The sequence below is a fragment of the Pseudophryne corroboree genome (assembly GCF_028390025.1).
Source record: "Pseudophryne corroboree isolate aPseCor3 chromosome 3 unlocalized genomic scaffold, aPseCor3.hap2 SUPER_3_unloc_72, whole genome shotgun sequence".
In the NCBI taxonomy this organism is placed as follows: Eukaryota; Metazoa; Chordata; class Amphibia; order Anura; family Myobatrachidae; genus Pseudophryne; species Pseudophryne corroboree.
This window is the reverse complement of record NW_026967566.1, coordinates 278835-292731: the sequence shown is the minus strand read 5'-3', so window position 1 is coordinate 292731 and position 13897 is coordinate 278835. Positions and strand designations below refer to the sequence as shown.

The following is a 13897-nucleotide window of genomic DNA, read 5'->3' as shown; positions in this document are numbered from 1 at the left end:
GCGGGGGAAGAATTTTGATTCTGGGAACAGGCTGACTGGTGCAGCTTTTTCCCTCTTCCCTTGTCTCTGTACAGAAAGGAAGCGCCATTTGATCCGCTTGCTTTTCTGAAGCCGAAAGGACTGTACCTGATAATACAGTGCTTTCTTAGTCTGTGAGGAAACCTGAGGTAAAAATATTTCTTCCCAGCAGTTGCTGTGGATACGAGGTCCCAGAGACCATCCCCAAATAATTCCTCACCCTTATAAGGCAGAATCTCTATGCGCCTTTTAAGTCAGCATCACCTTTCCAGTGACAGGTCTCTAATACCCTCCTGACAGAATGGATATTACATTCATTTTGGATGCCAGCCGGCAAAATATCCCTCTGTGCATCCCTCATATATAAGACGACGTCTTTAATACGTTCTCATATTAGCAAACTAGTATGCTTGACAGGGTCACCGACCACGCTGCAGCAGCACGATCTGCAGGTCTCAGTCTAGTACCTGAGTGTGTAAATACAGACTTCAGGATAGCCTCCTGCTTTTTATCAACAGGTACCTTCAAAGTGGCCGTTCCTAAAACGGCAGTGCCACCTTTTTTGACAACCGTGTGAGCGCCTTATCCACCCTAGGGGATATCTCCCAGCGTAACTTATCCTCCTGGCGGGAAAGGGTACGCCATCAGTAACTTTTTAGAAATTACCAGTTTCTTAACGGGGGAACCCACGCTTTTCACACACTTCATTTTTTCATCTGATGGGGGAACAAAACACTGCCTGCTTTTTCTCCCCAAACCTAAAACCCATTTTTAGAGGTGCTTGGGTTAATGTCAGAAATGTATAACACATTTTTTATTGCCGGGATCAAGTCACGGATGTTCCTAGTGGATTGTGTATATGTCTCAACCTTGTCGACACTGGAGTCAGACTCCGTGTCGACATCTGTGTCTGCCATCTGAGAGAGCGGGCGTTTTTGAGCCCCTGATGGCCTTTGAGACGCCTGGGCAGGCGCGGGCTGAGAAGCCGGCTGTCCCACAGCTGTTACGTCATCCACCCTTTTATGTAAGGAGTTGACACTGTCGGTTAATACCTTTCACCTATCCATCTACTCTGTTGTCGGCCCCACAGGGGGCGACATCACATATATCGGCCTCTGCTCCATCACCATATAAGCCTCCTCATTCAACATGTCGACACAGCCGTACCGACACACCGCAGACACACAGGGAATGCTCTAAACGAGGACAGGACCCACAAAAGCCCTTTGGGGGGACAGAGTGAGAGTATGCCAGCACACACCAGAGCGCTATATAATGCAGGGACTAACTGAGTTATGTCCCCTATAGCTGCTGTTTTTATACAATGTATACTGCGCCTAAGTTTAGTGCCCCCCCCCTCTTTTTTAACCCTTTTCTGTAGTGTAGACTTCAGGGGAGAGCTAGGGAGCTTCCTTCCAGCGGAGCTGTGAGGAAAAAATGGCGCCAGTGTGCTGAGGGAGATAGCTCCGCCCCTTTTCCGCGGCCTATTCTCCCGCTTTTTTATGGAAACTGGCAGGGGTATTTACCTCATATATAGCCCCTATTTTTGCCAGCCAAGGTGTTTTTATTGCTGCCTCAGGGCACCCCCCCCCCCCCCCCCCAGCGCCCTGCACCCTCAGTGACCGGAGTGTGAAGTGTGTGAGAGGAGCAATGGCGCACAGCTGCAGTGCTGTGCGCTACCTTGGTGAAGACTGATGTCTTCATGCCACCGATTTTCCGGACCACCTTCTTGCTTCTGGCTCTGTAAGGGGGACGGCGGCGCGGCTCCGGGACCGAACATCAAGGCTGGGCCTGCGGTCGATCCCTCTGGAGCTAATGGTGTCCAGTAGCCTAAGAAGCCCAATCCGGCTGCAAGCAGGTGAGTTCGCTTCTTCTCCCCTTAGTCCCTCGCTGCAGTGAGCCTGTTGCCAGCAGGTCTCACTGAAAATAAAAAACCTAAATCTATACTTTCTTTCTAAAGGCTCAGGAGAGCCCCTAGTGTGCATCCAACCTCGGCCGGGCACAAAATCTAACTGAGGCTTGGAGGAGGGTCATAGTGGGAGGAGCCAGTGCACACCAGGTAGTCATAAATCTTTCTAGAGTGCCCAGCCTCCTTCGGAGCCCGCTATTCCCCATGGTCCTTTCGGAGTTCCCAGCATCCACTAGGATGTCAGAAAAAACATACTATTTGGATTTACTATGTAACGATTGAGTTGCCCGCTAGGCGCACACAAACTCTACCGTAAATGCACATACCATGCGCTCGAGCGCATGGCCGTGGAGGCGCCGTCACGCAACTGCGAATATGCGCACGCACGGGAGAGAACGTGCACGTGCAGCAGGCAAGCGCATGGGGTGAATATATGGCAACGTGTAGCATGATATTTTTCCGACTTTGACAATACGTCTGTGACATGGCAGTTAGTGGCTGATTGGCTGGTACTTTATCATCGCGAAATGTATCCCTTTTTTAATCACTTTTTAAGGCTGAGTACATCTGGCCCATTCAGAGAAAACGGACAGCACTCCAGGACTTTTAAAGGGATGAAGTATATTGTAATTTTGTGACTTTGCTGACAATATAATTCACTTGAAAAGTCCTGGAGTGCTGTCTATTCTTTACACACACTAGCTGGCATGTTAAGAATCGTATAGGACAATGAGGCCAATTTCACTGTTTATGGGTTCTGTAATTGGGGTTAGGTATGGGATGTCGACCCCTACCCCCCCTCCCCACAGCTTAAGCCTAACCCTCCCTGGCATACTCACAATCAGGATGCCGGGATTCTGGCGTCTGCATTCTGACAGGTGTTGGGATTCCAGCGCCAGTATTCTGAACACTGGCATCCCATTCACCAGGATGCCAACTACATCCCTTTAATTGTATGTGTACTATACATTCATATATACGCACAGACATACTGTATATTTGTATGCTCCCTATTGAGTTCCATCCCTCCATCTGTAAGTCCATTACTAACCCCCCTCCTCCATATGTACTGTATTGTGCCTCAGTGCCTGTGTTTTCCAAGTGCAAACCAACCATTGGGCTGTCTGTGGTCCCACAGAACCCCCCTAGGTTACTTACCTTAAGCTGTTTTCCTGTTTTTCCCTCGGCATTGGCAGGATACCTCTTGCAAGTGGCAGCAATAGAACAGAGGCCTGGAGGGGCGGCCGTGGGGGTACCCATAGGGAGCTATAGTTACATCCACCTCTTATGTACCTTCCCATGACTTGAAGTTACACGTGTTGGCACAGAGGAAGCGATGAGGCACTATGTGATACAGCCTCATAGTGGCAGCAGCGGCCAGCGCAATGTAAAAGGAGGAGGCCGCATACAGAGACATCCTTCAGTTTTTTTGCTAGATTAATTCAGCGGTGCCCTACAGGAGCTGGCGCCCCTAGGCAGCCGCCTAAAGCTGCCTAATGGTAGAGCCGGCCCTGCCTCTATGTTTTTTAACTTTTCTATGGATGTTTTTTACTTTCTGCTGATTTTTAATAAACTGCTGGATAAACCACGGACAGGAGAGACATGTATCACTGGTTTAGACAACCAAAGCACTGACGATTAGGCAGCCTTAATGCGGGATATTTATACCAGCTGGGAAGCAGGTATTGGCTGGCTAATCAGGCTGAGTCCAGAGTGCAGCTGCTGGGAAATCAGGCTGAGTCCAGAGTGCAGCTTATAGGATGTAAACAAACATGGCTGCGCCCATGTTTGAATTTGGAGGGAGAGTGTTTGTAACTTGCATGTGGGTTTTAACAGTGATGCTGCCTGGATCAGTGAAGAGACTTCCTGCAAGCAGACAGCGCAGGCTTGGAACGCTGGGACAGTTTCAGGAGTTATTGGGAAGTTAAACACTTATGAGAAATTACCTAGATCGTAACACATGTCCTCTAGATTTTTTTACTTTTCTATGGATGTTTTTTTACTTTGTGCTGATTTTTAATAAACTGTAATCCCCTTTTCTATGGACTTGGAATCTCGTATTTGGGTCTTTTTCCTGTCTCCGGTATAAAGAAACCTTGATGTGAGTATAACAGCATAAATCATTGTGAGTGGGGTACGTACATCCTTATTGAAAAACCATCACTGGCTGATTTCAGTTGAAAGATACCTTTATGTGTTTTCATCTACACTGATAGTGTGAGTTTGGGTACGCACATGTATATACCCACAACTACATCATTTGGGATTTTCCACATCTAAACTAGGATATATCCATTCAAGAGTGGGTTCCACATAAAGATACCATTATATGTTTATTTACCATTTCCACTGAGTGATTACGGTACGCCATCTAGAACCTCCTGGTTCACTTAATTCAACACATTTTTTGCAGTCACATCAATCTCTATTGTGGACGTATTACCCCATGATGTGTTTTTGTTCTGTTTTGTTTCCTTTGAGCGTTGATCTTATCTAAGATTGAAATCTAGCACAAAGAAGGAACATCTTCATCTCACCTACATTGCTTCCGTCTTACAAGAGGGAAGTATTATTCATTCAGAGCGATTGTGACTTATCTGTATCCACTACTTTTGTGTATTTCGCTGTGGTATTATGACCTAATGAAATTCACTTTGGAGCAAGAGCCAAGGATAAGGTCACAGTGTAATCTGGATCTGGATTCTCCCACTCTTGTGGAAGAGGAGGCATTGGAGAGTCTGGATCTGGTAAGTACACACACATTTGTATTGTACCCACACATTTTTACATGGACATTTTTGTTTTATATTGCAGGATATTACACCGGAGCTGGAAGTGAAGCCTCCCATGAGTGAGGCAACTGAAGTGGATGACCCAACCCCACAGCCATGACCCCCGAAACAGCGGAGGTCATCCGGAAATCCACTTCTGCCCCGCCCAGCTCACAACAGTTTTTTACTCTCGCCGAGGAGGTTCTTAATAGGCCCCCGGACTTGGAGCAATCTGTTGGAAATTACATCATGGCGGAGATGCGACTGATGAATGAGGATCAAAAGATCTTCAAGCATCTGGTTCTTGATGCTACCTCACACGCAAATGAATAATCTCTTGATGAGGCGTGTGAGATAACACCACCTGCCAGGTGCTGTCTCCTTATGTGGCGGGAAGCCCTCAACAGATGAGCTGTTTTCCGCTGGGACCCATACAGCCCACCCCCTCCTCCCATTCCAGCGCGTCATCCAGTGGTATGTACTTAGACATGCTGAGTACAGTCCTCTGTACTGGACCATCCTCATTTTTTACATTTATAATTCATTTTTTTTCAAACTGTTTTTTTTAGTTGTTTGAAAAATTGTTGTTGCCCTTACCATAGTCTCTTGCTCCAAGTGATCTGTATTGAGGTCATTAGTACCACAGCGTTGGTTTCTTGACCTCATTGTCCTGGACTTCTGATCATTGTGATCTATACACTTCTTGTGTTCCTTCTAAAAGCACTGGTCAGAAATCTGCATTTTATCTTCTCTCCCCAATGTATGGTGGCAGCACTGATATTCTGTGGGATACGCCTGATTCCTCTACTGGTTACTGTTGGCATTCTCCTGATAGTCAATGAATGAAGACCAGAATTGGTGGTTTTCTTCTATTATTTATATATAAAGTTTTGGGTATTTTAAAATTGCTTTGTGTTTTTCTTCAATTAATGGCTGTTAATGCAAATGTCATTTTGTGTAACATATTTGTGTAAAAATCAGAGGGTCAGAGAGACGTTTTGGAGCCAATCTATCATTTACTATTTGCTGCTAATTCCCCCAAAACAACCGGACCTCCCAAATATAAGTAGAAGGGACTGCAGCAGGTATCTCCTATACCTTCATACATGGACATTTCCAGGCGAGGGTCAGGTAAGTTTTTTTTTTTTATTTTTAAATACAACAACCCTAATTCACCTACAAGTAAAAAAAAAAAAACAGAACTTTTGAATAGACATAAATTTATTTGAATACAACAAATGATAAAACTATTTAAATAGGAAGAGAGACCCCCGTAACACTGCCAAAATTGCACCAGAAATCTAATTTTTGCTTTTAAACGACTTTATTTCATATCTTTAATATATTTTCCGGGGGGATGGGGGGCTGCGTGATGTCACATCTGCGTTCATCTTTGATTGACCCCCTATATGCTTCCAGAGTGCATATCTGTTACGATCCCTGGCGCTCAGAACACGGAAGATGTTATGAAGTGACTCCGGAGCACCAGGACGTAATGCTGGATTTGGTGATATAGAACGGGAATAGCCCCTGGCACCCTACCTCCGTTGTTTTACCTGTGTTGTCAATTCACTCTTGTAGGACTGTGGTTTCTTGGGCCCATGGCCGCCGCGTTTGAAGGGCGGATTAGGTCTGCCCAACTCCGATGCCCCCTCAGGTCTTAAGGAGAGACAAAGCGTGAACTGAGACAGGGTAATAATAAGGGGACCTCTAACTGAAACAACCAAAGCCAGGGGCTACTGACTAGCCTAAAACTAAATGTATGCGCGGCTTGCCGCCAAAGGAAAAAAACAACCAAAAAGATACCACTGTCCACTCCCCTACACGGCACCGCCGAGTTCCGGGGAGGACAGTGGAAGCGGAAACCTCCCCAAATGCACCAGTACAAAATAATGCAATACTAAAGCGGGCTAGGCCGCAACACGAAACCGGGCGAGAACCCCAAACGACAGCCACAGGTTCACGAGGACCAGAAGGATTCCCAGGACCGGCTAAAGAACTCCTGGATACAAGGACACAGGGAGCATGACGGACCGGATACAGCAGACCAGGAACAGACGTTCACCAGACATAAACAGCATACAGGAAGCTATCACCGGCGTTAGTGTGAGGCACTGAGGAGGCATATAACAGGGAAGCCTCCAATGGGAGTACAGAGCCTAATTAATAAATGTCGTGCAGCTGCCTTGCTGCACGAGCAGGGGAAAACAGGTGAATGCTTTAATTAGTGCAACGGGGAACGCGGTCCGCCTGTGGCGTCCCCGTTGCTATGGACCCGGCGGCCCTGAACGCACGGCGTCCTAGCGTTGCCAGGGAGCCGGCGGCTATCGCGCTCCCGGCGTCCCAGCGTTGCTAGGCGCCGTGCGGAGACGGACAGGAAGAGAGGCGCGGTGGCCGTGACTGCTGCTCTGTCAGAGAGCGGGCGAGCGCCGCCGCACCTAACAATATCTAATCTTTTCCAAGTTAATTCAAATGATATGAGATCGGTAGCAGCACTACTTTAAGGATTATTACACAGAACACACATAAAGGCTGACTCAGCAAATAACAATAACACATACAAGGGAATAATTAGAAATAAGGAAGCATAACAATCATTAAGTCTAATTATCAACTGATTCTGTGTGGAACACATACACCTCTTTACTGTCTCCAGCATCCCCTGATACTGCACTGCAGCCACCCACCTGTCTCCCCCACTACTGCCACCCACCCTGTCTCCCTCACTACTGCCATCTGCCCTGTCTCCTCCCACTACTGCCGCCTGCCCTGTCTCCCCCCACTACTGCCACCTGCCCTGTCTCCTCCCACTACTGTCATCCCCCCTGTCTCACCCCACTACTGCCACCTGCCCTATCTTCCCACTGACACCTCAGCGCTGCTTGGGAACAATATTACCCACTTAGACACTGCCTCCAGCAGCCCCCGCTACTACACTACTGCCACCCACCCTGTCTCCCCATCACAGGGCAAGGCCACCCAGCATGCTGACCGCCGCCTCCCCCCCTTGATGAAATAGAAATTGCGATTGCCTCACCATTTCCGCTTCATTGTAGAAATGAGTGAAGCCTCCTGCTGCCGCAGCTTAGCTGCTACCGCAGGAGGCCCGCCGCATTCTTCTCAATCACGGCGGCTGCATGTGATGTCACAAAGCCACCGTGATGATGCCCGCTTGTCCGCCTCTGCCCTCCATTCACGCCACACAGCCTCCTCCCTGGAAATGGAGCATTGCCCGCTCACCCCACGTGACTGCCTCTGCCTGACAGGCAATCGCATTTTCTGCAGAATATGCGGGCGCATGCGCAGGATTGGCGCATGCGCAGGATTGGCACTGCGCATGCATCCGCAACTTTTTCTGAATAATTCCATTTGGAACACACTGCGATCCAACCTGAATTAGGCCCAGAGTCACCATCTTACAGGCAGCCGGTGAAGGGAGCAGAGAATGGGTGTTATGTGGCAGGAACGGGCTGGTTAGGTAACAGTCTGGCTGCTGCATTCTGTACAAGCTACAAGCGGTGCAATTCTATTGCTGGGAGACCCAGGTAGAGGACATTGCAGTAGTCTATGTGTGATGATACAAGTGCATGTATGACATCAGGTAGATCTTCTGAGGGAAATAAATGCTGGAGTGTGGCTATGTTCCTCATAAGAGGATCTGATTGTGGCTGATACCTGATGTCTAAGTGTCACTCCACCATCCTGGACACCTAGATTCCGCACAGGATCAGCATTTTGTAACTCTGAACCCCCAAGCATAAGTCTGGTTGGTTTGCAAAGCTGAGCTGTAGCCCTGCCCTATGTTGGTGAGCTTCTATCATAATGACATGTTTCACCAGGACTGAGTCACAGCCAACTGGCATCACCCACACCTGGAGCTCAGCTAGACAACCATTTAGGATTGGTACTGGGTTCTCGGTACACGGAGTAAAAGACAGGTCATCTGTATAGCAGTGGCAGATGAGGGCATGACATCTGATTATTTCACCCTGCGGTAGCATGTATATTGCAAAAAGCATAGGAGATAGGATAAGAACCTTGAAGAACAACGCATGGCAATGATAAGTATACTCCAGAAGATTAAAATGGCTTCTCACCTGTGTGACTTCTCTGATGTGTAACAAGTTGTGATTTCTGTGTAAAACATTTCCCACACTCAGTGCATGGAAATGGATTCTCACATGTGTGACTTTGCTGATGTCTAACAAGATGTGATTTCTGTGTAAAACATTTCCCACACTCTGTGCAAGAAAATAGCTTCTCACCTGTGTGACTTCTGTGATGTCTAACAAGAGATGATTTGAGTGCAAAACATTTCCCACACTCAGAACATGGAAATGGCTTCTCACCTGTGTGACTTCTTTGATGTATAACAAGACGGCATTTCCGTGTAAAACATTTCCCACACTCAGAGCAAGAAATTGGATTCTCCACTGTGTGACTTCTGTTATGACTAACAAGATCTGATTTGTGTGCAAAACATTTCCCACATTCAGAACATGGAAATGGCTTCTCACCTGTGTGACTTCTCTGATGTCTAACAAGATTTGATTTCTGTGCAAACCCTTTCCCACACTCAGGACATTGAAATGGCCTCTCACCTGTGTGACTTCGCTGATGTGTAACAAGTTGTGATTTCTTTGTAAAACATTTCCCACACTCAGAGCAAGAAATTGGATTCTCCACTGTGTGACTTCTGTTATGACTAACAAGATCTGATTTGTGTGCAAACCATTTCCCACACTCAGAACATGGAAATGGCTTCTCACCTGTGTGACTTCTCTGATGTATAACAAGTTGTGCTTTCCGACTATAACATTTTGCGCACTCAGAGCAAGAAAATGGCTTCTCACCTGTGTGACTTCTCTGATGTTTAACAAGATCTGATTTCCGTGCAAACCATTTCCCACACTCAGAGCAAGAAAATGGCTTCTCACCTGTGTGACTTCTCTGATGTTTAACAAGATCTGATTTCTGTGCAAACCATTTCCCACACTCAGAACATGGAAATAGCCTCTCACCTGTGTGACTTATCTGATGTTTAACAACATCTGATTTCTGTGCAAACCATTTCCAACACTCAGGACATGGAAATGGCCTCTCACTTGTGTGACTTCTCTGATGTCTAGCACGTTGTGATTTCTGTGCAAAATATTTCCCACACTCAGAACATGGAAATGGTGATGTACTTGTGTGACTTCTCTTATGTGCATCAAGAGTCGTTTTGTATGTAAAACATTTCCCACACTTAGAACATGGAAATGGCTTCTCACCTGTGTGCCTTCTCTGATGTGTAACAAGAGCTGATTTGTATGTAAAACATTTCCCACACTCAGAACATAGAAATGGCCTCTCACCTGCCTTACCTGTCTGTGGGTTAATAGGCTTTGTGTTCTTTGTAAAACATTTGGCATCTATAGAACACAGAAACACTGTATCTACTCTCAGAGCTGTAACAGATGCACCAATATCAGAGTGATCAGGAGAACATTTCCCAGGATCAGAGGGATCAGCTGATAGAGCTGGATGTATAATTGGGGTAATGGGGTTATCTCCTGGAGAATCCTGTCTGCTGTCATTATCTTTTATGTCACAATACGGGGATAACATTAGATGTCCTTCTGAGATATTCCTGCCGGTGTGTCCATCTGCTGGAAATAAAATACATTATGGAAATGTGACATTTTCTGTACCAATATTAATCTTGTAAACAATAGGAGAAGACGACTCTCTGGGACAGTTAATTGTAAATGTGTGTGTATAATAAAACAAAACTTTTAATGAAGGCTTTATAATATGGTGTCTCAGACTATCATTTTGTCCACCCTCCTGAGAACACTCACAATAACAAATGTAATATTATAATAAGACTTAGATATATCTCTCTCTTGTACTGGTTACTAACCATGAAGTATAAATGGAGATGTAGTCACTCGTCAAGTCCTATGTCAGCACCAATGTAAAACAATGGCTGGGGAACAGATCGTATGAATTGGAGATTCTAGATCAGGGCTGGCCAAACCGGTCCTCGAGATCTACCAACAGTACACATTTTCCAGACTACCTAGCTGGTGCACAGGTGTAGTCATTACTAATTACGATGTGAAGCATTCATTCCTAACTGACAATTCTACAGATCTCCAGGAGGCCTGGAAAACATGAACTGTTGGTAGATCTCGAGGACCGGTTTAGCCAGCCCTGTTCTAGATGAACAATAACATCAGTCATATGAGCTGATGGATCAGAGAAATGTCTCCTAACATTACTCCTGGAAGCCTTGGTAATGTAGCATTCCTTTATGTGTGTGCTCATACGCTGGTAAGCCTGTACATGTGTTACTCACCCTTATATAACGTATTTCTCTATCGTCCTAGTGGATGCTGGGGTTCCTGAAAGGACCATGGGGAATAGCGGCTCCGCAGGAGACAGGGCACAAAAAGTAAAGCTTTTAACCATGTGGTGTGTACTGGCTCCTCCCCCCATGACCCTCCTCCAAGCCTCAGTTAGGTTTTTGTGCCCGGCCGAGAACGGTGCAATCTAGGTGGCTCTCCTAAAGAGCTGCTTAGAAAAAGTTTAGCTAGGTTTTTTATTTTACAGTGAGTCCTGCTGGCAACAGGATCACTGCAGCGAGGGACTTAGGGGAGAAGGAGTCAACTCACCTGCGTGCAGGATGGATTGGCTTCTTGGCTACTGGACATCAAGCTCCAGAGGGACGATCACAGGTACAGCCTGGATGGGTCACCGGAGCCGCGCCGCCGGCCCCCTTGCAGATGCTGAAGACAGAAGATGGTCCAGAATCGGCGGCAGAAGACTCCTCAGTCTTCTTAAGGTAGCGCACAGCACTGCAGCTGTGCGCCATTGCTCTCAGCACACTTCACACGGCAGTCACTGAGGGTGCAGGGCGCTGGGGGGGGGCGCCCTGGGCAGCAATGAGAAACCTTTTTTAGGCATAAAATACCTCACATATAGCCTCCGGGGGCTATATGGAGATATTTAACCCCTGCCTGAATCCATTGAAGAGCGGGAGACGAGCCCGCCGAAAAAGGGGCGGGGCCTATCTCCTCAGCACACGGCGCCATTTTCCTCTCACAGCTCCGCTGGTCAGGAAGGCTCCCAGTCTCTCCCCTGCACTGCACTACAGAAACAGGGTAAAACAAGAGAGGGGGGGCAAAATTGTGGCATTATATATATATATTTAAAGCAGCTATATAGGGAGCACTTATTATAAGGCTATCCCTGTCATATATAGCGCTTTTGGTGTGTGCTGGCAGACTCTCCCTCTGTCTCCCCAAAGGGCTAGTGGGTCCTGTCTTCGTTTAGAGCATTCCCTGTGTGTCTGCTGTGTGTCGGTACGTGTGTGTCGACATGTATGAGGACGATATTGGTGTGGAGGCGGAGCAATTGCCAAATATGGGGATGTCACCTCCTAGGGGGTCGACACCAGAATGGATGCCTTTATTTATGGAATTATGGGATAGTGTCAACACGCTAAAGCAGTCGTTTGACGACATGAGACGGCCGGACAATCAATTAGTGCCTGTCCAGGCGCCTCAAACACCGTCAGGGGCTGTAAAACGCCCTTTGCCTCAGTCAGTCGACACAGACCCAGACACAGGCACTGATTCCAGTAGTGACGGTGACGAATCAACCGTATTTTCCAGTAGGGCCACACGTTATATGATTTTGGCAATGAAGGAGGCGTTACATATAGCTGATACTACAGGTACCACTAAACAGGGTATTATGTGGGGTGTGAAAAAACTACCTATAGTTTTTCCTGAATCAGAAGAATTAAATGAGGTGTGTGATGAAGCGTGGGTTGTCCCCGATAAAAAAATGCTAATTTCAAAGAAGTTATTGGCTTTATACCCTTTCCCGCCAGAGGTTAGGGCGCGCTGGGAAACACCTCCTAGGGTGGACAAGGCGCTCACACGCTTATCAAAACAAGTGGCGTTACCCTCTCCTGAGACGGCCGCACTTAAAGATCCAGCAGATAGGAGGATGGAAAATATCCAAAAAAGTATATACACACATACAGGTGTTATACTACGACCAGCTATAGCGACAGCCTGGATGTGCAGTGCTGGAGTAGCTTGGTCAGAGTCCCTGATTGAAAATATTGATACCCTGGATAGGGACAATGTTTTACTGTCTTTGGAGCAAATAAAGGATGCATTTCTTTATATGCGTGATGCACAGAGGGATATCTGCACGCTGGCATCACGGGTAAGTGCTATGTCCATTTCGGCCAGAAGAAGTTTATGGACGCGACAGTGGTCAGGCGATGCGGACTCAAAACGGCATATGGAAGTTTTGCCGTATAAAGGGGAGGAGTTATTTGGAGTCGGTCTATCGGATTTGGTGGCCACGGCTACAGCCGGGAAATCCATCTTTTTACCTCAAGTCACTCCCCAACAGAAAAAGACACCGACTTTTCAACCGCAGCCCTTTCGTTCCTTTAAAAACAAGAGAGCAAAGGGATATTCATATCTGCCACGAGGCAGAGGAAAGGGGAAGAGACAGCAACAGGCAGCTCCTTCCCAGGAACAGAAGCCCTCTCCCGCTTCTACAAAAGCCTCAGCATGACGCTGGGGCTTCTCAAGCGGACTCGGGGGCGGTGGGGGGTCGTCTCAAGAATTTCAGCGCGCAGTGGGCTCACTCGCAGGTAGATCCCTGGATCCTGCAGATAATATCTCAGGGGTACAGGTTAGAACTAGAGACGTCTCCACCTCGCCGTTTCCTGAAGTCTGCTTTACCAACGTCCCCCTCCGACAGGGTGACGGTCTTGGAAGCCATTCACAAGCTGTACTCTCAGCAGGTGATAGTCAAAGTACCCCTTTTACAACAGGGAAAGGGGTATTATTCCACTCTATTTGTGGTACCGAAGCCGGACGGCTCGGTAAGACCTATTCTAAATCTGAAATCCCTGAACCTGTACATAAAAAAGTTCAAGTTCAAGATGGAGTCACTCAGAGCGGTGATAGCGAACCTGGAAGAAGGGGACTTTATGGTATCCTTGGACATCAAGGATGCGTATCTCCACGTCCCAATTTACCCCTCACACCAGGGGTACCTCAGGTTCGTCGTACAAAACTGTCACTATCAGTTTCAGACGCTGTCGTTTGGATTGTCCACGGCACCTCGGGTCTTTACCAAAGTAATGGCCGAGATGATGATTCTTCTTCGAAGAAAAGGCGTG

The 13897-nt window shown here is 47.2% G+C and overlaps 1 protein-coding gene across 1 annotated transcript; it reads right to left on the bottom strand.

Annotated features, from left to right (window-relative positions):
• Positions 1–8246: 8246 nt before the first annotated feature.
• LOC134984677 (gastrula zinc finger protein XlCGF57.1-like) lies at positions 8247–10346 on the bottom strand. Its single transcript, XM_063950200.1, has one exon. It carries the CDS (start codon positions 10306–10308, stop codon positions 8779–8781), a length of 1530 nt encoding a protein of 509 aa, XP_063806270.1. The 5' UTR covers positions 10309–10346; the 3' UTR covers positions 8247–8778.
• Positions 10347–13897: the final 3551 nt, after the last annotated feature.